A 24969-nucleotide genomic window follows, 5' to 3' on the forward strand; every position below is an offset into this window, starting at 1 on the left:
CCATATAGGATTTCTGTAACAACTGCATTTCACACAACATAATTGTCATGACTATACCAAAACCTTCAATGATTTTTACTAATTAAATGACTTTTCCAGGACTGGAAAATGTGATTGTGAAATTCCATGACTTTTCCAGGTTTTCTATGGCTGTGGTTAATATCACGTTTGCTGAAGTTGCCATGCTTAAAGGAGAAAACTGTTTTTTTCCCCCAACATATCTCCACGATGAACGAAGAATCCAAAAAAAAGAGGAAATTCTTGATAAATTAAAGTAAATGGGGGCCGGGTTTAAAAACAGCCAAACTACATCAAAACATCTGTTTACAAACTCTCACACAACTCCTGCCGTATAATCTAAATCTCATTCATCTAGTCGTCTGACAGTGCTTCCCCAACACATGACTGTTTGCTAAATGTTGCTCATGGAAACCACAATGATAATATACATTTTAGAGTGGAATGAAATGAAAGGGACTTGACTACTTTTCCAACCAGTCAAAGCACTTACACCCATTCACACATTCATTCGGTAGGAGGGCTTCCATTAACCCTCAAATTGTGCAAATGGAAATTACGAATATAAAATACGCCTAATCAATTAAAAAAAAAAAAAATCCCATTTATATTTATCTGGCTTCCTCCCACATTCCAAAGACATGCAGGTTAGGTCAACTGGTGACTCTAAATTGCCCGTAGGTGTGAATGAGAGCGACAAAGGTTGTCTGTCTACATGTGTCAGCCCTGGCACATGTAGACAGGCAACCTTTCCGGGGTATAATCCACCTCTCACCCAATGACAGCTGAAATAGGGTTTAGCCCCCCGTGACCCTCACAAGGACAAGCGGTTATGGACCATGAATGTTTTGAACATCCATCGCCATGCTTCTTGGGATGTTATTGCAAGAGAAGTCACATAACATTGCAAGTTGCATAACATAACTCACAGGAAACACAGTCATCTTGCAATTGTGTTTTATCGACATTTTGAAAATAACGCTTAAGTTTCGTGCAAATCTGTAATGGAAAACCCGCCTACTGGTGGCTACCATACAAGGTGCTACCTGCTAGTATTCACACACATGTAATATAAATTCACACACACTTACACACCAAGCATACTTTGAAATGCGGACAAATCTTCCAGTTAGTAGACAACCAGGTCTTCCCAAGAGCGCTAGTCATAGTGCTATTAGCAGAAAGTGAAAGTAAATCTTAATACCCAGTTTTCATTTAAACTTGCAAATAAATACAAATTTCTTACAACTTGAGTGTTTGATACCACAAGATTTTGGGTGGAATATCACTATGAGAAGACTACAAATATCCAACTCAAAGACCAAAATTTGTGACATGAGAAGTATTTCAATGCAGTATTTTCAATCATCAAAGAGCATCTCAAACCCCTTCAAACGCACCTGTCCAACATTTAAACAAAGCTGGCTGAGTCTAACAATCTACTTTCAAAAACCAACAATCTGACGAGAATGGCCACTTTATGCATTGACAGGTCAAGTCTGGAGATGAGTCCAGTATAAATCGTAAGGAGGATTCAGAGTTCTCTATTAAGCTCTTTTTTTTCTTTACACAACTTTTTCCATCACTTTTTATGTGCACATTGTAGCACCGGGCATTTGAGTACGGCCATATGGCATCACTCATGCCTTAAGACGTGGTCATATGATACATCGGACAAAACTTGTACATTTCAAGCATACCTCGACCTGTAACCTCCTACATGTTAAGCCCTCACTGCTGACAGGTGAAAAGAAGAAGCTGGCAACACCATCTGTTACAGAGGTACAACACGCTGTCTGCAGCCCCTCACAGGCCAGCAGTGGAGCTCGCGGTGATGAGGAAAGCTGCTGTGAAATTGGAGGTGGGTGTTTCCAATCGGGAGAAAGCACAGAATAACACCTAAAGGAATACATTGCACCTAAAATTCTCATTTATATCGCCTCGAATATAGCTCAAATTTGTTAAGAAAATTCTGTTTGTTCGTTCATTGGCCGGGAAGCGACAGGTATGGGACAGTGACAGCAGAAGGATTTCAAAGGACGAGCAAAGTTAAAACTTACATTACTTGTCCATACGTGAGACTTTTTGTGGAAGTTTTAGTGAAAATGTGTGGCGGTGAAGCTCTGATGGAGGACTGGATAAATGAGATCTGAATTAGTTGAGCTTGAGTTGTGTGAGTGTTTGCAAATTGATGTTTTGATAAAGGTTTGCTGTTGCTAAATTTGGCTTCCATTTACTCCAATTCATCAGGAATTTTCTCTGTTTTTGGATTCTTCGTTGACCGGGGAGGTATGAGTGAAAACAAACTTTTTCTTCACAAATTAAAAGTATGGTAATTGATAAACAAATCAACCCTGCCATACCACTTAGAGGCCGAATCTGTCGTGTCACATGTCACGTCTGTCACATCTCTTTTGATTCTGCAATGCAACGTGTACTAACACACATGAGCAGAATGATGCCGGTTTTATTTGGCTCTGTGAAAAATGCAAAGGAGGCATAAAGAAGGGACCTCGTAGTGGACCTATAACACAATCTCTACGTAAAAATGGCCAGAGTCTGCTGAGTGCAGAGTCGGGGTCACACACTGCTGAGAGATGACTGCAGGGTCTCCATAAGAGCGTGAACCTGCAGAATAACTGCATGTGTCTAGCAAATTCTCTCCTTTTGTCTTTTGTTCACACACACACACACACACACACACACACACACACACACACACACACACACACATACACACACTCCCTCATACCACTCTGTCCGTCTCCCAGGTATCAAAGCCTGATATTCCTGAGGTGAGTAGGTAGCACAGTCTTTTCTCCACACCCTCACAAAGCGCTCCTGAACATCGGCCCATTGTGCTGCTTGCTTGCCTGCCACTAGCGGATAGAGTTCATGTTATATTTATGTAGCCTAAAGCACACTCGCTCCCTATCTTCCTTTATCGCACTCTCCCTCCCTGCCTCCCATCTCTCTCTCTCCCTGTCTTCTGCTGTGTTGAACTCTCGCCAGCTCCACTAGGTCTCCCCTCTGCAGACAACAATGTTCCATCTCGCTGCTTTTGCCCTAGATATCGGCTATTTTTATATGGAATAATTAGACACATAACTGATTTAAATACTGCAAAGCCACATTCTTTTGTCTCCACTTAATGTAGGCTGGGTGCACATGCAATGCCAAAGGTGTAAAGTGCATGTGTGTGTGCCTTTACATCGTGTGTGTGCATGTGTGTGTGTGTGTGTGTGTGTGTGTGTGTGTGTGTTGTAAAGTAATTGTTATGCAGGTAGAGTTCAGTATTGGTGTTGGTAAAAGGTATGTTGATCATCTGCATTAGTCTATAGTTGTGTGGATTTGTGGATTCAAAAGGTGTACCCACAAATCCACAAATGTGTGTGTGTGTGTTATTATGATTGTGGGTGCTCACAGGAGGCAATTGCATGTGGTGTGTGTATGTGTGTGTGTGTGTGTGTGTGTGTGTGTGTGTGTGTGTGTGTGTGTGTGTGTGGGCTGCATTCATTATCTGATCCGAAGGTGAGAACAAGGGAGAACATTTAGCCTGCGGTTACTTATGAATAAATATTCAGTATGGAGACACAGGAAAAAGATCAACATTATTTTTAATATTTGTTTTGAGCATTTGTTAAGCCTGTTATTCTATACACAGTCTCACTTGCCAACCGCAAGGTCTTTGCAGAGGTATAAGACTATGTGTACGTGTGTGTGTGTGTGTGTGTGTGTGTGTGTGTGTGTGTGTGTGTGTGTGTGTGTGTGTGTGTGAGACATGATGTGGAGGCTGCCTGCCACAGGACGCCAGCTGTCTGAAATCCCTAAAGAAAACAAAAATGGTAGTAATGATGATGATGATGATGCCTGTGGTGGTTATGATTTCACTGATGAAGACATTGATTTGATCACTATCTTAATCTTATTGTTGTTATCATTATACTGATGACGCTGGGATGGTGATTGTGACGATGAATGTCATGTAGATGAAGGATGTTTGTGCATTAACTCTAAAGCTACAGCCAGCTGCTGGTTAGCTTAGTTTAGCGTAAAGAGCGAAAGCAGAAGGAAAGCAGCCCAGTTGCTAAAATAAAATGGTGGCATTGTCAGTCTGTTCTCATTCCAACGTCTTCAAAAACCTCCAATTTTGTAGTGATTTCAGTGTAAGATCCCAGCGCCAAAAGCTACCTTTCATGTCCACATAATACACCGCTGGACATCATCAGCGGACCAGCTTGTTCTTACTCCGAACTTGTCAAATACGTCCGCTCTGTCAGTGCTTTTAGTGTGACGCCAAAAGCCACTTTTCGAGTCTAACTGTAATGCAGCTGGAGAGCGTCAGCTGAGACCTTGCTCGTACAGAACCAGTGGTGTTGTTATTATATGCTGGCAGCCAGCTGAATGGCACTGGTTGCATCCACATGCGACACACACAGGTGGCGTCACTTGAGTATGCGGACAGTCAGAACTGGTCACGTGTGCATGAAACACTGTAGGACAGTGTCAGGTATTAACGCTGCGTCTACTGACTTAACATAAGGTACATAAACACATTTATAGGGTGGATGGGTTCCACAAACAACTGACTCTCATGTGGGAATCCGGAGTTCTTTTCCTGTGTGGACATGCGTGTTTTTTGCTGCACCTTATCATTTTACCTAAACCTAACCATCTGTGACTTTGTCGCTTAATCCTAACCATCATGATGGACTGTTGTGTAAACATAAGGACCATGCTGCGTCATCCCACCATGTGCAGTTGTTGACATCACTGTAACGGCATCCTGGAGCATAAACAGCTGACAAAGATGGATACATAAAAAGTCATAAGTAGACACAGAAAATCACTGACAGAGCAGCACCATGTAACCAGTTGGGATGAGAACGTGCTGGCTGGACAGAACTGTTTGCAATGTTATTATGAAGCCCAATGGCCAGACTGCGTCTACTTTGGTAACATCATACACATGTGGGCGACATCACTAGAGAACGTGGCCGGACAGAACCTGTTGCATCCACACGATACGCGGCTAGACAGTGTCATGTTGAAACGCTGCCGGTAACAACGCAAAACAAGGAGCATGAAGGTCTCTATAGAGTGGGCGTGGGGAGGGGTTGGACTTCCAAACTGTGGACTTTCATGTGGGATGTTCGCTTTATCTGAATGTGATGGTTTTATTCTACACTTTATCGTGTGCCTCTTTGCCTAATCCTGACCGTCCGTGCCAGCATTTGTGTTTGTTGACATTCCACCATGTGCTTGGGTTGACGTCACGGTAGCATGGTAATATGAAGATGCAGAAATCCACTGCAAAGCGGCAATATGGGATAACTTGGGATGAGAACATGATTGTATTTTCCAGGAATGGAAAGACATAAACCACTATGTTTTCAAAGTTTTGAAATTTCATTGTGAACTCACAAAAATCTCTCTAAACTGCATCCTCTCCTATGGAGCCACCATAATCCCAAAGGGAGAAGGTCTGAGCTGAAGAAAAATAATAGTTTTCATAATAATTAGCTTCGTCAGGAGACAGTGCTGAAAAGACTCTTTTTGCCCTGCACATTACCTCTCAGGCTTGACATCGGCTGCCCTAACCCCCAGGTGGAGCTTGTTGGGGCTTGTGATAGTAATATTCTATATTGAAACGAAACACTACACTCTCAAATATGAAAAATTATACAGAGACAAAATTCTTTTAAGTAATGAGCCAAACTCAAAATGATCTCCTATTCACCTAACTAAATGAATTTTTAAGTTTGATTGGTTCACTAAGGATATAGCAATTAACATAGGATTTTAAATACATTTTACTACATTATAGGAAGTTTTATTTGTATACTTAAAAAACAAAAGACTTTACTGTACCCCCATCCCCATGTCTTAAACCAAACCTACCACTGGCCACACACACCTTTCTTCACCTCAAGACAACTGCGCCTGGATAAAAACAGTTATTATTGTTCATCAAACACGTCTGCTGAATTTCTTGGTTCAGCCAAAGCAATTACAGAACACTTTCTTTGTGTTTGTATTTAACAAAAAAAAGTGAGAAATTGTGTGTGTACGACTGGTGTGCACACATACAATGACACGTTTATATTCCTGTGTGTGTGTTTCCATCTCTCAGGGTCCTGTCTGCCTCAGTCAGAAGGGGTTGTTAAAAAGAAACAGTGGCAATGTGACAGCACTGCAGCGCAAACCAAATCCACTTTATTTCGTTCTCTTTCTTTCTTCGTATTCTCCATTCTCATTGAGTGCTCGGCTCCGAACAATGGCACGTTTCCCTGGACGATTTCTCTCTGCAGGGAACCCACCCCCCCTTTCCTCCTAATTTCCCTCCACCTAAACAGAAAAGAGCCCCGCTAAAGAGCGTCATTAGTGCCAGGCCATTTTTTTGTTTTCTTACTCTCAGAAGAAAGAGGAAGTGTTATCTGTGGCGGACAAACTTAACCCAATTAAGATCTGGTGGGGCGTAGGGGCTTGGCTCGGGACACAGCTGGGGCTGCCAGCTTGCCAACCAGGCACACAGCCAGCCAGTCAGCCAGACAACCAGCCAGGCAGGCAGGCAAGTAGCCAGCCGCCCACTCAGTCAGCCAGTCAAACAGTCAGGAAACCAACCAGCTGCCTACTCAGTACACCCACCGGCCTGGCAGTCAGACAGATAACCAGCCAGCAAGCCGAGCAGCCGAGCAGTTAGCCAGGCGTCCTGTCCGGTAGCCAGCCTATCAGACAGCCAGCCTCTTTATCCTACGAAGGGGTTTTGACCTCTGTTTAAGAACTGGTCCTCTAGTGTTCTTGACTACATTGTGATGCTGATCTCCAACTACATAAACCCACCTCAGCTTTTAACCTGCATTTTTAGCCTCCTGAAAACTGACGCTAATGCAGGAGTGCCAAAAACTGCAGTTCCTCTAACGGCCACTTGCGGCTGGCTCCAAAAACGAGTCAATCATCAAAGATACCAGTGTAAAAATGCACCCAGTTTTCATAAAAACTAGTGCATGCATGCAGGTTTTTCAAACATTAATTCTGGTAAAAATAGGCTACAGACCACTTTCCCATTGCCAGTAGAGCACAGTTATGTACACAGCTCTGCAGCAGATGATGATGAATTTATTTTGCATGTTAGGATTTTTTTGGGTGTGTATATTTGAACATGTAAACAGTAGAAAACAGAATGGGCAGAGTTCTGTGAAAACTTTACTTTATATCTAATTACTTCGCTTTTTATATCTTTTACATATTTAGTCTCTCTTTCAAATTCAGTGCAGATGTATTTGGATCAGTGTTTAGTGCTGCTTCAGTGAAGAAGGACAGTAATAAATGACGGCATGTCATTGCATCTCCCCAGTTTAGGAGCTGAATTTGACACGTTTACCCGGATGTTGTGTTTCTGTCAATGCCAATTGGAGCTGGTGGCGATAAATATTTGACTCTGGTGTGAATACTGATTGTAGACTTGGCATTAAAAAGCCAGATGTTAGCAGGTGTTTTCAGGTTCTTTATGCAGTGGAAATTATGCTATAGGCTTTTCTGTTCTGTGTGCTGTCAATAGTTTTCTTCTGATTTCATGGGCAATTGGGGACAGAATTTTTGTAGGGAAATAGACAATCCAGTCACTAGTTTGCTTATGAGACATAAAGGCATCAGCATTATATTCAGATTGTTTCATAAGTAGTTAAAAAAACTCTTTGTTGCTGCTTTGAATCCACATATTCTTGCTTTAATAAAACATATTTCACAAAGGTCTCAGATATGGGCTCTTTGGTGTGCTCTTCATGTATCTTTCTGGGCCTTTGGTCGTCTTAAATGTTAACACATTTCTTTAAAACCAGCACTCCAGGGCAGAGTGGAGGCTCAGAGGGCTAAAGTGAATTTTTTGTGCTATTTGTTAAACACATGAGAGATCTATGGTTATTTCTGTGTCTCTGTCTGTAATGCAAATAGACGCATCGCAATGGTGTTATTCCTCAAACAGATCAGTTGCAATTAACCAAAGGACAAAAGACCCCTTGTCATATGCAAATGTGGATTGAGACTGAGACATCATCACCCCATACATGAGAGCGCACACACACACACACACACACACACACACACACACACACACACACACACACACACACACACACACAGCAGCATATTTCAAAATCATCAAACCTTCTTCCCCTGGTGCCACACCTCACACTGGCACACACACAAACACACTCACCCCATGATCCGTACACAAGTGCCAGATACACACTCCAACAGCCAAACATGTTGATAATTAGAGCCTTGTTATTGGAAGGTGTTATCACAACAATTAACACCCTAATGCGTGTGTGTGTGTGTGTGTGTGTGTGTGTGTGTGTGTGTGTGCGTGTGCGTGCGTGTGTGTGTGTGCGTGTGTGTGTGTGTGTGCGTGTGTGTGTAGTGATGGGAGAAAAGATGCTAGCTGTCGTGTGTGTGCGTGCAAGCCTTCACGTGACGCTGGGTGTTGAGGAAGTGTGTGTGCATTCCATTAATTTTACCACACAGGCCCGTCTCTCTCTCTCTCTCTCTCTCTCTCTCTCTCACACACACACACACACACACACACAGCACTCACACACATGCAGCGAGGGTTCGATGTAACAATGAAACTGTTTCCCAGTTTGAAGAAGTTCCTGTGAATTCTGACACAATGGCAGCAGGAATAGTCAGAGTGATAGATTCTGATTGATATCCAGTGGGGAGCAGAGAAAGGGGAGGAGGGTGGCGGGGGCGAAGGAGGAGATGAGAACGTAAAAGGAGATGGAACGACAGGGGAGTTGAGGAAATCTGGAGTGTAGCCGGACTGCAGAAAATAATGGAGGAGGAGAGAGTTTGTTTAATTGTGTGTTTTTAATTACATGTGTGCGCTCTTTTCTTCTGTTTATCCACTTTCTGCTTAAGTAACTCGAGCTTTGTGACATGCAAATGGCAAATATATAACGTGAATGGAGAGGTGAGGAGGTGGAGGAGTGCAGACAGAGGTGGGAAAACAGGAGGAACCGTTGACAGGATTCGGGAGGTGGAGGAGATGATGGGAGGGGAGAACAAAATGTGTTTCTGTGTGAGGGGGGAGATGTTTTGATCCAAAATATTGTATTTCTAATGTAGACAGACAGACAGACAATTTCAGTACTTTTAAAAAAACAAATTATGTTCCAAACACAAAAATATTGAAATGATGGATTTCTACTCTAAATGCTCTCATAAACCATTAGCAAAAAATGTTTTTTAATTACTATACTTTTTGATGTGTTTTTATTTTTCTGTCCATTTCAGCGGATGAAGAATCTTAACGCAGAAATTGACCTAAGTGAAAATAAAAATGTACTTTCCAGACCTTTTTTGAGCTAAAAAAATCTCTCTCTGTCACACACACACACACACACACACACACACACACACACACACACACACACACACACACACACATTAATAATAATAATAATAATAATAATTATTATTATTATTATTGTTATTACCATTATTAGTAATAGTAGTAGTCTTAGTGGTGGTAATAGTAGTATTTATTATTTTAAAATAAATTAAGAATAACAGTACTATTTTCTTTCATTTTTTCAAGGCAATTGAAATTGGTTTCAAATTTTATTTTCAGTAAAATCAACTCATCAGATTTTATAGTGTGGTAGCAACAGGGTGTGAGTTGTGTTCAATTCCTTAAATTCAAAAGTGCTGGTTGCTGTTTATTTTACATTATATTTTACATTATTTATCTTTAAATAGTTTTATCTTTATGTTCATAAATTGTACAAATAAACTGAAAGTTTTATCTTTTTTAGTGCTGCAGCTGGTGTCGGCCTCCATTCACAGGAGCATCTGGTGCAGTGGGAGTTCACCTGTTGAGTTTTGGTGATTTATTTTAATGTTTGCTGGTAGTTTAGATGTTTTTCTGTTATCTTGTGTGAAGTTTTTTTAATCCACTGTGCATCAGCCTGGTGATGTATGCACCACACCTCCGCAGCAAGATACTTTAACTTTAAGCTGCTTTTTACAATATTGCTGTTACAAACAAAAACAATACATTCAATAACAAAATATAACAGTTCAATGCGCTCGATATATCAATAGAAATCCAATACATCAGTGTGCACCCCCGCATTACCTTGACAGTAAAATAATCGTTTGTTTGGCTCACCAGGGAAGCGTGTGCACAGGAGTGATCACAGATCAGGTATGACACTGACACACCTGAGCTCCACGAGCCTGAACAGTTCAGGTGCTGCCACCCTGACAGGCCAAACTGTGCCTGGGTCCTAGTGTCCACCTACTGCATTGACATTGTTTTGCAAAATATAGGTAAGTCTCAAGTCTTTGCGCTCAAGTCCCAAGTCTAGTGCCAAGTCCCTCACTTTGTGTTTCAAGTCTTAAACGAGTCACAATATGCTCTTCACCAAATGTAATGCCAATTAACCAACTTTATTATAATATATTAACTTGCAAGAATCATGAATTCTTTTTAAGTTTGTATACAGGCCTATTTGTTGAAACAAAAAAAGTTGTTACCTCTCAGTTTGTAACTTTTGACTGGCATGTATACTGAATGCATGTATTTGCAAACTGAAGTGTGTTTTATTGGCATTGATTGTCAGTTACCCTGACATCACAAATGATGCGAGACATGATATCTGTAGTGATGGATAATTTACCACAAGCAACAATTCGGTTTTTAAAGTTTTTATTAAATTATATGGACTATGACAGTGATGTCAAGCATATACAGTATGTGTGCCACTAGTAACACAAGTAAAACACTTGGCATTTCCTCTAAAAACACACACTTCTGCTTGGCGAATGAAATCGATTCAGAGATTCTCTTTCAAAAACGCAGAAAAAATACTTTAGTGAGACATTCAAGATGAGAATTTATGATACTTTAACATCAACAGTATGCTGCTGTTGTTCTGCCCACAAACAATTCTCTCTCTCTCTCTTACACACACACACACACACACACACACACACACACACACACACACACACACACACATTGTCCAATCAGTGTGTGTGTGTGTGTAGGCTGGTGTAATGAGGTGGAGACAGTTGTCCATTACTCCCTGAGTTGATGGGCTCTTCGCAGCAGTGCGCCCGCAGCTGGAAGAGAGGAGGAGGAGGAGGAGGAGGAGGAGGAGGAGGAGGAGGAGGAGGAGAATATCAGAGACAGTCATATATTCACACTCTGTGTGTTTGTGTCTTTGACTCACAATCTTACTTAATATTAGCAATAATAATAATAATAGTAAACTTTATATATAAAGCAGTCTGCAAAGAAGCTGTAAACAGTTTTAATAAAGAAAAAAGTACGTAACTGTAAACTATACGTCAAGAAAAATACTTTTGTTAACAATAGTGCAGTCAGTAAGATTTGACTGTTACTCAAAAAGCATTCAACCTCAAAGAGAATTAAAAGTCTAAACTATTGATTACAATGTTTTGGCCAACTTTGGAAACTAATTATTTGTTGCTTCATTAATTTTAATTAACACTGCAGGTTAACCTCAAAGAGATAATTAAAAAAAGATTTTGAGTCAAATTTATCACAATGAAAAAAATGTCACTGTTCTCAATTAAAAAAAACAAGAGATTTTGTAATATATATATATATAAAAATCATTATATAGTACAGATTATTTTATAAGGATTATATTATAAGGAACATACTGCAGGAATTACTAAAACATTGTTTTTGATTTACATATGACTTAATTGAAACCATAATAGTTTGATTTCTGTTAAAAACAAGGACTGGAAGCAATGAGCAACTAAAGAAGAAAAAAAATCTGAAATTAGCAAGGAAATGGCAGCAAACAAACAAAAACATAAAATTCAAAAAAATGAAATGAGCTGAAAAATGCTTAAAAATTTCAATAATTTTGCAAAAATAATTTTAAATATAAGATTATATAAATAAAGTCTTAAGACAGTATTCCCAAGCTTTTTCAAAAACAATTTTCTAAATCTAAATCTTTTCTTGTAATTTGCAGGACATTTTTTTGCCTTTTCCCCCATAATTTTTGAAATAAATCAGTTAGCTCAGAGGTCAGAGGTTTAAATGCTCATGAGAGGCGTCTCAATGCAGCACAAGAACACTGATGTTTGTCCAGGTTTGTGTGTGACTACGGTCAATTTATTATTAGTAGAGTATTTTTGTATAATGGGTGATTGTGCTCACTGGACTCAGTTCTCAGGATGTCAGTCTTTGTAAACAGTAGAAGCAAAAAGACTAAAAACAAAGATGACAGACTGAAGACTTAGAAGAACACACTTTTATATTTCTGTTTCCTGTTGAGATTCTTTCCGTTGAGGTAAGAGAGCAGCTGACTGTCGCCATCTAGAGTTTAAAATGCACAACTTCACCATAGAGGCTTTGTGGCACTGAGCTGCAAATAACTGCAAACAGCACACTGTATTTTTACATCAGATGATAGCAGCTCCACAGTGTTACAGAAAAACCTTTCAAAAATGTATCTGAAATGTAACTGACAAAATATAAAAAAGTCTAGTTTCCCGAATCCTCAGATTTGCACTCTTGTTGCACCCATTCAGGTGTTTCCACTTTTTGTGCTTGATTAGAGCTCTTCAGGGGACTGTGTGGATGCCTACAGACTAATGACGAATCGATGTTGACTTATTTGAACAAAAATCAAAACATTTTTAGCCATTTTCTTTGAAAATATAATCACAATGTCCCCTTTATACATCAACAAAATAATCATTGGTGCAAAGTTGTTGAACATTAACAATTTACATGTTTTTAAAAGAGAGCGCAGGATTTAAACATCACCGACAGTATTATTACAGTTCTGGCAATGGGTCAAAAAAATTAAATTAGATGCTTATCTGTAAAAAAAACCCCACTATTTGTTCACTTGGATTTTTGCATAAATTATTGAGAAATAATAATTTACTGAAATGCATATTCCTTTAGGACAGTGACCCTCAGTTTTTGGCTCACAGGCCAAAACTGCCCCCCCCAACCATTTTTTAATTAACATTTAAAATAAAGTGATTCATCTTGAAGGTCCTAGACAAGCTCCCAGCGCCCTCAAATCATAGAAGCATCCCAAAATCCCTAAAAATGTCTTGAAATTCTGGACATTTACTAAAATCCTAAAAGAGTGTGCTTAAATCCTAGAAATGTCCTAAATTCACAGAAATGTTTTAAAATCCTAAAACTTTCTAAAATCTTGCGATCATGCTAAAATCTTTCACATCCTAAATTCCTAGAAATGTCCTAAAATACTTGAAAGGTCCAAAAATTCTTGAAACAAACTGAATTAAAATTAAAATCACTGGCTTGCTGCGCCCAGAGTTACACAAACTCCTTTAGTCCCGGTGGCTTCTTTTTATGTCAAAAATAAAATTAGATTCAAAAATAAAATGACCACAGGTTACAGCTCGTAAAAACAAACTTTTAATTGGACTTCTTACGTCAACAGAACATTTCTTTGTGAAATCTTCAGCACCATCTCGAAACACTATGCAGCAGGAAGGCTGATCGCTATATTCATTATATACAGAAAAATAAAACCAATAACCCCGCTGTCCATCGGTGACCAGCGTCTTTTGTGCAATTAAGTAACTCAGAAGATCAATGTTTGTCCCGGACAGCTTGCAGCCTACACCAACTTTAAGGAGTCTAAAAAGGCAAACTGGAAGTAGAAAACATGATTTAATGAGACGACGGTGAAAAACACAGTGCATTAAAAAGAAAAAAACATGAAGACCGGGATCTTTGCGAAGACAAAGATCAGTCATGAGAATACTCAATGATGCCGTCAATCCATCCAAAAGAAGATAATATCGAACACCAACTTCCACCTTTTGCATCTTACTGATCGTGGGTCACTTCTTTTCTTCATAAAAAGAGTCAGAGCAGGTTTCCCACACAGACGTCAGGAGTGTTTGCTTCTCGAGTTCGATGAAATGTTCAAAACACTGCTGCCACTTGTATCCTGTTACAGTGTGTGTGTGTGTGTGTGTGTGTGTGTGTGTGAGAGAGAGTGGACGAATGTCTGTCCTCAGTGTCGGGGGCCGCCCGGTCGTGGAAGTAGAAGCGGGGGGCCTGATCAGAGAGAGAAAACAAAAAACAATAATAACAATGAATTGATGTTTATTGTCTTTATATTCCCATAGTTTGTTTGACTTCACAGTATTTCTGTTTACAGAGTTCATAAACATTTTAATCAAAACATTTCCAAACACCTTAATGGTTCTTTTTCAATACTATATAACAGCTTTTTTAAATAAAAGTAAAGTAAAAAGTAAATAAATAGGAGAGGGGAGGGTATAGTGAAAAAAAGGGGAGGTATGTAAAAAAAAAATAATAAAATAAAATAAAAATAATAATAATAATAATAATAATGATAATAAATATCTATCTATCTATGAAAACATGTTATCACCAAATATCACACAATTTATCAGAGCCAGAAATTGTAAAAACAGTGTGATTGGATTTTCAAAAACAGTCCTCGAGTGTGTAATTATACGGGTTTGTGAAACAAAATTCCATGACTTTTCCCAACATTTTCAAGGTATATTAAGTTTAAGTTTTCCAAAACTTTTTCAGGCCTGGAAATTATTTGCAAATTCCTTGACTTTTCCAGGTTTTCAATGACCATATGAACCCTGTATATAAATGCTGAAATAGAACCTTTGAGACAACGATGAGTGAAAAAGACGAAGAGGCGACCCACCTGGAGAAGCGAGAAGTGGAGGGCGGGAACTCTTTAGAGAAGGCGGGGCTCCTCTAATAAGGGGAGGGCCTCTGGGGCCTAAGGGCCCCAGGTGGAACGGAGTCTGAAGTAGGGGCCCACGTGGCAGAGGGGGGGCGCCATAGGGGCCTCGTAAAGGTGAGGCCCCTAGTGGCGGACAAGGAGGTCCATGCAAGGACAGTAGTGGTGGAGGTTTGGTTTTGGGATAAGAGCCTATAAATAAAGAGACAGGAGACGCCATTAGAGGACATTAAAGTGGACGTTTCAAGGGTGGTGTCTCGGTTTTGACCCACTCCATTTAGTAAAATCCAAGGACTTATGTACGGCAGGAAAAACTTCAACAAAGTTTATTTTGGAAAACAAAAAAATATGGCGGGCAAAGTCCGTCCATAATCACGTCTCGTCTGGTCCACGACCGACTTGACGTCCCGTCCTAATATCACATAAAATAGTAAAACACGTTCCTACACAATGACGCACAGTCAAAAACGCATGGCGATCCACATCTACGCAGTATTATTACCACCAGGAAATATTCAAAAATAGTTCAGAGATCAGGTTACAATTCAAAGGGAAATTTTAAATTCTAAAACTCGCAGCGTAACAACAGGAAACGTTTTCTTTATTTATCTTTAGAGTGAAAAAGTTTAAAATAACGTATAAAAACATGATTTGCACGAGTTTACAGGGATGAAGAGGGAGTTTGACATTCACCAGTCACACAAGGATTACTGTTTATTTATTTGATTACTTCATACTTAGTTTTTCCTCGTTTATCTTCCTCTTTTTCATGTAAATAATGAAAAATTGAAGATATTTGATTTTTGGTTATGTGAGTGTATGCATATATGTTTAGTGAATTGGAGTATAGGTTTAAATTAATAAACTGGTTAATTCAAATTCAATGACTTATGGAGTGGGAGTGGGATTAAATAAGTTTGCTCTTCTTTGTATTTTCACTCACATTTTTGTAGATACATAATGAGACTAAACTATGATATAATATAACATAATAGTAATATTTTTTTATTTATAGAGTGCTTTTCACAATGCTCAAAAATGCTTAAAAACACAAAAATCAATAAGAATAAGTAAAAACAAAATGATAATTATATAATTTCAGAATTTTGTTCTTATATTTCAAGCCTCGTTTCTGGTTGCTCTGGTTGTTTCAACTGTCTGGTTGATGGTTTCTGCACGCTTGAACTTTTCAGAAATTTAAATAATTAAGGAAGTGGTCGACACTTTCTAACCTGGTGAAGGCAGGAGTGGTGTGGGGGGTGGGTGGGGCTCCATCATGGGCCCGCCTGCGGACTGAAGCTGAGGGGGGCCGGGTGGAGTGGGGAGCAGAGGAGGCGGTTTCCCCAGTCCTGGAGGTAACATGTTATCCCTCTCCCCCTCAGTGTTGGTGGCTGGAGACGAGAAGAGAGAAACAAAAAACACGGCCCAAAGAGAAAAGTTAACGGTGATCAGAAATTCTGCCACGGCACCAGTCGCAGCTCTGCGAGGTTCTTTAATCAGCGGCCCCACCTTGTGTGTGCTGCTGCCGGGAGCGCACATACTCCGCGATGGTTTCCAGCTCCTCGGGGTAGAGATGCACCCCCTCGGCTAACAGCGTGATGAGCTGGCGGGTTTCAGAGGGAACAGTGTGGCGCTCGATCTTCTCCCGTTCCAGAAAGTCATCCAGCAGCTGTGATGCCTGAGCCGCGCTGTCTGCGGGGTCCCGCGACGGCCGCTCTTTGGCAAGTCCACGACTGTGCTCGGCCACGACAAAGTCCATGGCCTGGTCTTTGGGCATGTTGCGATGGACTGAGAGAGGGATTGAAATGTTAACGGTGAGGTGTCAGAGGACTGAAAGGGAAGACAGCGGTGAAATAAGACAAAAGTCGTAGAAACAGCACTGAAGTCACCCAGGTCATTCTGAACCGATTCTGTTTTCATGTCACGTGATTCGGCTGATAACGTGGTAGCTGGCTGTGTTGTACATTTCAATCTTGAATGCAGCTCGTGGTTTGTTGGATGAGGAGGGCAAATGAGGGGCATGCAATTTGTGTAAAGATGTGCATTTATCAGTTATTTTAAATTTTGCTGCATTTTGTTCCTGGATATAAAATATTGTTTTTTTCATTTAAAATTTCCATTCAAACATGTGACACCAAAGCACAATGAATAAACGTAAGATGATTTGTGTATTTAAATTATGTGGTGCAATACTTTATATTGTGTGCTTTAAAGGACATGCATTAAACTGATTTTTAATTTTGATTGATTTGGGTTGATGTTATTATATTTGGGTTGTGTAGATAAGAATGTGTGTTTTTTGGGGTTTTTTTTTGAGAGCTACACAGAGTAGCATCATGGAACAATCACATCCCTTTGCACAGTTTTGATGTTCTTGTTTTATGTGATGCATACATGCGTTTTGTATTATGCAGATTTTGTTTGTGTATGGTGTGCTTTTTAAAATATATCAGTTTTTGTGGGGAGTCTAAATTGCACAGGCTGCTTACTGACATTTAGTGTCGTGCATTTCTGCAGAATAACATTCTTTTTACTACAAATACAGAAATTACTGTGCTAGTTTTGTGCGTAGTTGTTATGTGCAGATCAAAGTATAGATATTGACAATTTGGTTGTTTTACAGTGTTGCATATTGTTTTATATTGAATCAACTTTAAAGAAAACTATGCCTTAATACAACCTGGGCTCTATTTTCATAGCTCTAGCAGTCAGTTTTATTGGTTTTGATAAAATCTTTATAACTGTAATAAATGTGGAGTTTACCAAACATGAAAACTAAAAATAGGTCCAACAGGATGCAAGAATGCGCAGCCAGTGTGAATTATCCGGGCGAGTACAGAAGGATGAAGTTGAACCAGCGAGTCTGTTTGTAAACTGTAATGTACAACGGATAGGGAATGACATGCAGCACAGGGCCGAGGCTGGAATCGAACCCGCAGGTGCTGCGGCGAGGACAGAACCTCTAAACATGGGGCGCACGCTGTATCCACTGAGTCAAAGACCTCAGCAGTAACTTTGTCGAGTACAAAGCTGATGGCCCTCGCTGTGAAAATAAAACCCAAGTTGTGGTAAACCAGAGTTTTCCTTTGGAGGAAGAGTTTGACATTTTGGGACTTTTTTTCTTCTGATACCACTCTACACGTCTGCACCGTCCAGTACGAAGCTGCGGTCCACTTTGGTTAACGTGATGTAAAACGGGTCAACACGGAGCCTATGTTGACGTCTGCGTCAAACTTCAGCGCAGTCAAAACACTGCAGCTGCGTCACGGTGACGAAGTTTAAGCTCTGACGGACATTCACTTGACCAGCAGCGTCTTTTTGTTTCACTTTGTTCAGCGTTACAGGCGTTGGTGGCTTCGTATTTATGAGACAGATATGAGAGTGGTATCCTTCTTCTCATGTGACTCTTGGCAAGAAAGTCAAACCGAAATGTGAAACAACCTGTTTTACATACCTACATTGTTACTTTTGAAACTGCAGTTTGTAAAGTATGTCTTTAGGTATGTAATGTACAAGTGTGTACCAGTGAATGAGTGTTGTGTAGATTTTATGAACTGAGAGAGGATTGTTTCTGTTTTTCATATTAAATGTTTTTAGGGCTGTACCAAATGTCTTTTGTGTTTTTAATTTAAAAAGTTTTTCAACAGCCCTCAATGTTTTACAGTCAAAGACGACGTTATAACAGTTGCAGCATTGCAGTGTTTGGACTCTTTGTGTTGATGTTTTAATGGGAGTGTTTTTATTTTAGATTTTGTTTGTTGATGTGAAATCAGTTTTTTAGATTTTGTTTTCAGTGATTGTTGGTGGAAAACCACACTAAGCTTTGTAAAGGAGGCTTGTAACTGAGTCGGTTTGACTAAGCTGGAAGGAAATGAGGGGCGGGGACTTACTTTTGAGGGATTCTGAGAATATGATAACAGTGCAGGAGGACAGAGCTACGTTTGTCTGCTCCACCAGAATACATAACGGGGAGCCGTCTGCGCGGATGTCCTGCAGAGCCCGGGTCAGGCCCGACTCCGCCTGAAGGTAGAGCATTTCCACTGACAGGCCACGCTCCTGCAAGCACTGGCTTAGCGATTTGGGGTAATCCCTTTGAGAGGAAGAGAGACACTTTGTTAACTTGACATTTCTATATTGAGTGACTGGCAGATAGAGAAACCTAAGTTATATCTCTGAGAGGAAGAGAGGGTTATTTTTTAGTGTGTGGCGTGTGTGCGTGTCAGTCATCAGGTAAATCAGAGGGTCTTATTCATGTGGAAGACGAGTAAATTTGTTTTAAATTTGCAAAGAATTGTGGTTCTCTCAAAAATCGACACAAAAAACGTTTCATTTGTGTTGAGCAGCTGTTGGCAGCGTGCAGTTTTGAGACCACTCTGTTGAATGGTGGAGTTTGATATACGTGTGGAAAAATCACAGGATGTTGATGAGTTTAGTGGCATTTTTATGTTACACCTTTCCAAAGCATCCATGGTAAATGTTTCTTGTGTGTTTTTTTTTGTTTTTGTTTTTTTTTTTTAAATTTGGTTCCCAAGAATCATGGAGCACAGGCTTTTTCACATTTTTACATTTTGGACCACACAAGGCGAAGCCTGTAAAGTTAGTTTTAGGTTAGATATTCGTCAGATGTTCACTGTGGACCCAGCAGTGTCTTCTTACTCAGTTTCAGCCGAAGTTAACAGAAGTAAGACGGTGAGCTCAGCTCTTCTATTTCATTAGAATTTTTTTTTAAACTCATGATTAAAACAAACAAACAAAAAAACAACTTCCAAATAATGTGACCAAGACATTAAAATGAAATATAAAGATGTATCATTACACAGACTGCTGTACCTCTTCATATGGGATTTTAGTGCTTTTTCTACTTATATCAAATAAAACGTTGTTTTTTTCCTTCAACAACTTCCAGGGTCACATTTAGTTTCACTCATATTCACAAACAGCATTTAAAGCTGCTGTAATCATGACAAGTTTGTAATTCAAGTGTAGAGGTCAATATGCAGTCAGTAATATTTACTAATAAATTCACGAATATGAAGAAAAGAAAAGAAGTCCAAATGTGATTTTTTTTTAAAAAAAAAAGTTTCCATATTAAATCTGCAAAGAAGCCAAAAATGATCCTACGACTCAAATTTGAAGTAGCTCACTGTACACCACTGTAATCTCAGACAGATCCGTCCACAGTCGCAGACAAATATACCAAATGGTGCAGTAAATGTCTTTTTTGGTGCAGGTTTAAAAAAAAAAAATGGTGTTTGTAATTTTAAAAGTTACGTGCTTCGTTGCATGCACACAGAGAAAAAAGTATTTCGGGACATGTGGTTAGTAAGCTTGTCTAACTGTGTCAACATAAATGCAGACACAGCTGCCATTTCTGGCAGAGCTTCATAGTCGCCACGTGTGCACGAGTATTTGTGCATGAATTCCTTTTCCATGTTTCATTGTGTGGTGGGTGTAAATGTTTTATGCGCTCCTACTATGACTCTGTAAACAGGCTGCAACAATATTCACATTGCAAAATGTGTCGATACTAAACGGAGTTGCAGCAGATCAATTTAAAGGTGTTGATTTATGATCCACTGCTGAACCATCAGTAAACATGACGTAAAAAGATCACGTTAAATATTTGTTTTCATCTTGACAAAAGAACATTTGACGTGTGTGTATGCAGTGAGTGAAGCCGTTTAATGAAATAAAGTTTGTGAGAGAATGAGTTTATGTTTCAAACTGAGAGTAGAAATGCTGTATAATGACATTAAGATCAGAACATATTTCACAAAATAAAGGCTTTGGCGAAATGATGCATGTGTTTGACACTTGAGCTTGGATTTCATTCTAAATATGCATTAATATATTTTAACAGTATTATGATACACATTGATTTGTGGGTGTGTATTTGTTGAAATATATAATTACTGTCAACATAGTGTACATTTGTATTTAAGAGGGATGATTGTGAAGTCATGCGTTGACAGAAAGCTAACAAACAGCTCTTGATATTCCTACTTTCTTCGTGTGAGCGTCAATGGCACGGAGAAATGTGTCTTTTCAGACAGATCTGGTGCAGTGATTTAAATGTGTATTTTTTAAATGAAGTTGGTGAGATTTAAATTTGATGTTCGTGGAACTATTATTAATCAGTCACAGCAATATGGATGGAGTATTACAAACAAAACTCAAGTAGTCTCAAACCATCTTTGAGATATTTAAAGAGACTGTTGTCAGGAGGAGAGAAACGGGGATTTGCCCGTCAGCGATTATAAATCAAACTTCATTGCACATAATCATTAAACACAACAGAGACTGAGCTCGGATAATCGGGGCCTTATTTTCTTTGTTTTGTGTCCTGATAACTGATGTCAAATACACATAAACGTACTGTTAAATCTAAGCTATACGACCTTAAAATATTTCTTCAGTTTTGATTTGAGGGTGTTAACATGCTGGTTAACTGCATGAAATTTAAATTTCATAAAAATGTTTTAAACATACTCTCCTAGCTTAACCCTTTGAAACCTGAAACATCGGTTTTGACATGCATTTAAACCTCTGAAACTGGAGCAGATTGATTTCTTTTAAAACATGGATAAAAAAAAGCGGTGAGCAACGTGGCAAGAGATGTCCAACACACTGAAAGAGATAAAGAAAAGGCAGCAAGAAAATGACCTGAAAATTAGTTTTAAAAAGAGAGGGACATTTTTACACATTAATAATAATAAAAACTAAAACTTAATTCATAATAATATAAATATAGTTTTCTGGACAATTTCTCTATTTTGTAATTATAATAAGCTGTTATTATCTATTTTATGGATATGTTTAGAAATACATATTTTATTTGTTTTTTAACTAAAAAAAACCCCCCAAAACACCAACTTTCTTCTCTCTATTCCTTTTTTAATTTTATTTCTAAATTTCAGGTTATTTTCTTGTAATTCTTTCCTATAAACTATAAACTCTTTTCCATGTTTTTGAAAGAATTCAAGCCAGTTTGCTCAGGTTTGAAAGGGTTAATGGACCAAACATAATTGGACAGGTTTATAAAAAATAAGAATAAAAATTCCTATTTGAAAAGGATATGGCTGGTTATTCAGTATTTCTGTTATTGTCTACAAACCTCATAAAAAGTCTAAATCTCTTATTACTTTATAACATCCAACATACAATCTGCTGATTCTCAGTGTCCCCGAGTATTAAAGTGAATTTGCAGCAAGTAAAACACGAACCCAGCTTTCATATTAAAGCAGTGACATCAGCAGTAAAAGACTGGCAGCTAACAAGGTAAACTAAGACGTGTGGGAGAAAACCTCTAACTACCAGCTGCATTATTATCAGGTGAAACATGATAACTATACAACCATTAAATTAATGAGGCACATAAATCCTACTTTCATTGCATGAGAATGTAGTTTTATCTGAAGGGAAAACTGGTAAAATAAGGGCCACCAGTAAACCAAATAAACATAAATAAATAAATAAATAATAAACCTTTGGTGCAGTATGTGCATGTCTCTATTTTTAACTTATATCATTACATATATATGTTTTAATCGTCATCTGTCACTGGAAGGTGAGCCTAAATACAGGAGCTGCCCCCGAAAGAAGAAAAAAAAAGACATCTGTCTTGTCTCACTAACTGGCAGCCGGGTAGAAACCCTGCATGTGAGAGCACATTTCTACTTCAGCTGCTTGTGGTTTAGATTTTTGTTACAAGTACTCACATGCACCGGTTTGTGACAGAAAGCACGACGCAGTCAGCCGGCTTCCTCTCCTCCTGCACCTGTCTGTAAAACTTCTGATACAGAGCTTTCCGCCTGTCCGCCAGAGTGGAGCCCTCCGACTTGGCTGGCTTAGCTGGTTTGGCTGACATCAAACGCGTTATATAAAAGTTAAAGAAAAAAGAATGAAACACTAGTTAGAGAAGAAAAGCAGATTTATTTTATCTAAAATGAAGTGGCAAAATGACTAAGCAGTGGATTAAGAGGAAATTAGTTAGTGTCTGGATCAATTTTCTTGTGCTTCTTTCACAAGTATTTCACGCTTTGAACCATGAGCAAAGTGGTGTGATTTCTTTTAAAAACATAGAAAAAGATGCATGAACAACTTCGTAAGAAATTTTCCAAAAAGGGCAAGAAATAAGTAGATTTAGAACATTATTTTAAAAAATTTAAAAAGCTAGAGAAAATGTGAATGGAAAAAAATAAAATGGACAGGGAAAACTGTTTCTGTCATTATTACACATTTAAAATTATGTTACAGAGTTATTATACATTTTTAAGCACTTTTTTTCTGAGTCTTGTTTGTTTTTTCCATTTATTTTTCACTTTTTATTTGTTTGTTTATAATTATTTACTATTTTTCAGGTAATTGTCTTATACTTTGTACTAATTAATTGAATATTTTGGGGTACTTTTATTGCTCAGTGCTTTCTTCCCATGTTTTTAAAAGAAATCAAAACAATTTTCAAAGTGTTGAAAAAAAGGAACAAAAAATGACTGGTGCAAACTTGTAACCGTGATGAGTATGAAGAAAAAGTCTCACCATTTGTCTGATGCTTGAATCCCTCGAACTTCACACCTCCACTGTAGTTTTTAATTTGCTCCAACTCTTCATAACTGAAAGAAAAGCGGTGAAACAAGACATCACTTAAGTAAGATTAGGAAGATTGTTGCCCAAAGATTTATTGCAACATAAAACATGACTTTTTGGTGACATTAAAGCGAGAGGCATTCTTTATTATTTTGAGATTTTACAGAAAAAAAAATCAGAAAAATCTTGCTTCCCACACCCCATCAGTTTTCAGACTTTTGAAAGGTCTATTTAAAACAAGACATTTAAGACAAGGCATTATTTTTTAGATTAAGGAATTCAAGGAGTTTTTAAGGATCTGCGGGAACCCCAAACTATTAGTTAATTAATCAATCAGTCACCTGAGAGAACACTATTAGCCAACATTGAAGTCTTTGCATATATATATATATATATATATATATATACATACACACACACACACATGAATGATCAATTTAGTTAATCAATCACTCAACTGAGAAAACTTTTTTGTTTATTTTGAACAAAAAAGAGAGAAAGAAAAGAAGAAAAAAGACAACATAATTGCCAACTATTTCGATAAACATTTTGATCTTTTTAAAATTATTGTAATTACTTGTTTTTATTTTGTGGATGTTTTTCTTTTCTTTCTTTGCAAAAATAAGAATAATTCTATATTTATTTTTTTTAAAAATAATTGAGTTTTTTTAAACATTATTATTATCTGTATCATTAGAGATTATTCTGCATTTTGTACTTTAATTTTTAATACTTTAAGTACTTTTTTCCTGAATACGCTCCCCTACTTTTACTGAAGTGCAATTTCCAAAGCAGGACTTTAACTTCTACCACAGTACTCTGACAGTGTGGTATTTGTACTTCCACTTCAGGATGTGAGTACTTTCTTCCAGCCCTGAAAACAAACAGAGGCGCAGGTACCTGTCCAGCGCATCCTTCAGCTCCTCGGCCCTCTCCTCTCTGGAGGGATACGGCGCTGCTCTCCGGAACAGACGCAGCTGTTGAGCGCTGAGCAACACAAGAAGCAGATTTAATGCCTCAAATACAGCTTACATTTACTACCGTCAAATGTTTAAAAGAGGAGTAACTATCAGTTGGAGTATTTTGTTTTCTACTGTGGCTGCTACCTAGCATGTCGCTGCTAATGCTAACCTACACTCAGCTTACCTCCCGTTTGGGTTCGCCGCTGTTCGCCGGGCGGCCGCAGACGACTTCGCCCAAGACGACATTATATCTGCAGCTTCGCCCAGAGAAACCTCCACTTTTAGTCACAAGGAGACGAAAGATAGTTTCCAGTCGTTTCTCCTCCTGTGTGCAGCAACTAACCTCCTAGTAGTGAGGAGGAGGAGGAGGCAGAGGAGGAGCAGCTCTTCTTCTGCCGGTTGGTTAACCAGCTCACAGGTGTTTTACCGCCACCTGCTGGACTGAGACGGTGGCAGGTAAATGACACTGATGATTCATTAAAACCTTTTGATGGCAATATACCCATTGTACACATATTTGACTATAAAACCCTCCAAAACTAGTATTCAGATCCTTTATTTAGGTAAAAGTCCTGATACCTAAAGTTAAAAATATTCCATTACAAGTCCTGCATTAAAAGTGTTACTTG

General features: G+C 38.7%; 1 protein-coding gene across 1 annotated transcript; it reads right to left on the minus strand.

Moving 5' to 3' along the window:
• Positions 1-13445: 13445 nt before the first annotated feature.
• On the minus strand, positions 13446-24747 carry LOC121950723 (uncharacterized). The gene is made up of 9 exons (XM_042496806.2): positions 24525-24747; positions 24279-24365; positions 23331-23404; positions 22511-22652; positions 18683-18882; positions 16302-16580; positions 16025-16183; positions 14754-14984; positions 13446-14119 (listed from the first exon to the last, which is right to left on the minus strand). Exons 1-9 carry the CDS (start codon positions 24584-24586, stop codon positions 14076-14078), a joined length of 1278 nt encoding a protein of 425 aa, XP_042352740.1. The 5' UTR covers positions 24587-24747; the 3' UTR covers positions 13446-14075.
• Positions 24748-24969: the final 222 nt, after the last annotated feature.

The sequence above is a fragment of the Plectropomus leopardus genome, chromosome 7, assembly GCF_026936395.1.
Source record: "Plectropomus leopardus strain MGB_pleo_1.0 chromosome 7, ASM2693639v1, whole genome shotgun sequence".
Taxonomy (NCBI): Eukaryota; Metazoa; Chordata; class Actinopteri; order Perciformes; family Serranidae; genus Plectropomus; species Plectropomus leopardus.

Coding starts and splice junctions, on each gene's coding strand:
- LOC121950723 (XM_042496806.2), bottom strand. CDS start 24,586: ATGTCGTCTTGGGCGAAGTCGTCTGCGGCCGCCCGGCGAACAGCGGCG. Junction 23,405..24,278: donor CTGAAGGATGCGCTGGACAG/GTACCTGCGCCT, acceptor CTTTTCTTTCAG/TTATGAAGAGTTGGAGCAAA. Junction 14,120..14,753: donor TCCACTTCTCGCTTCTCCAG/GTGGGTCGCCTC, acceptor CTCTCTGATCAG/GCCCCCCGCTTCTACTTCCA.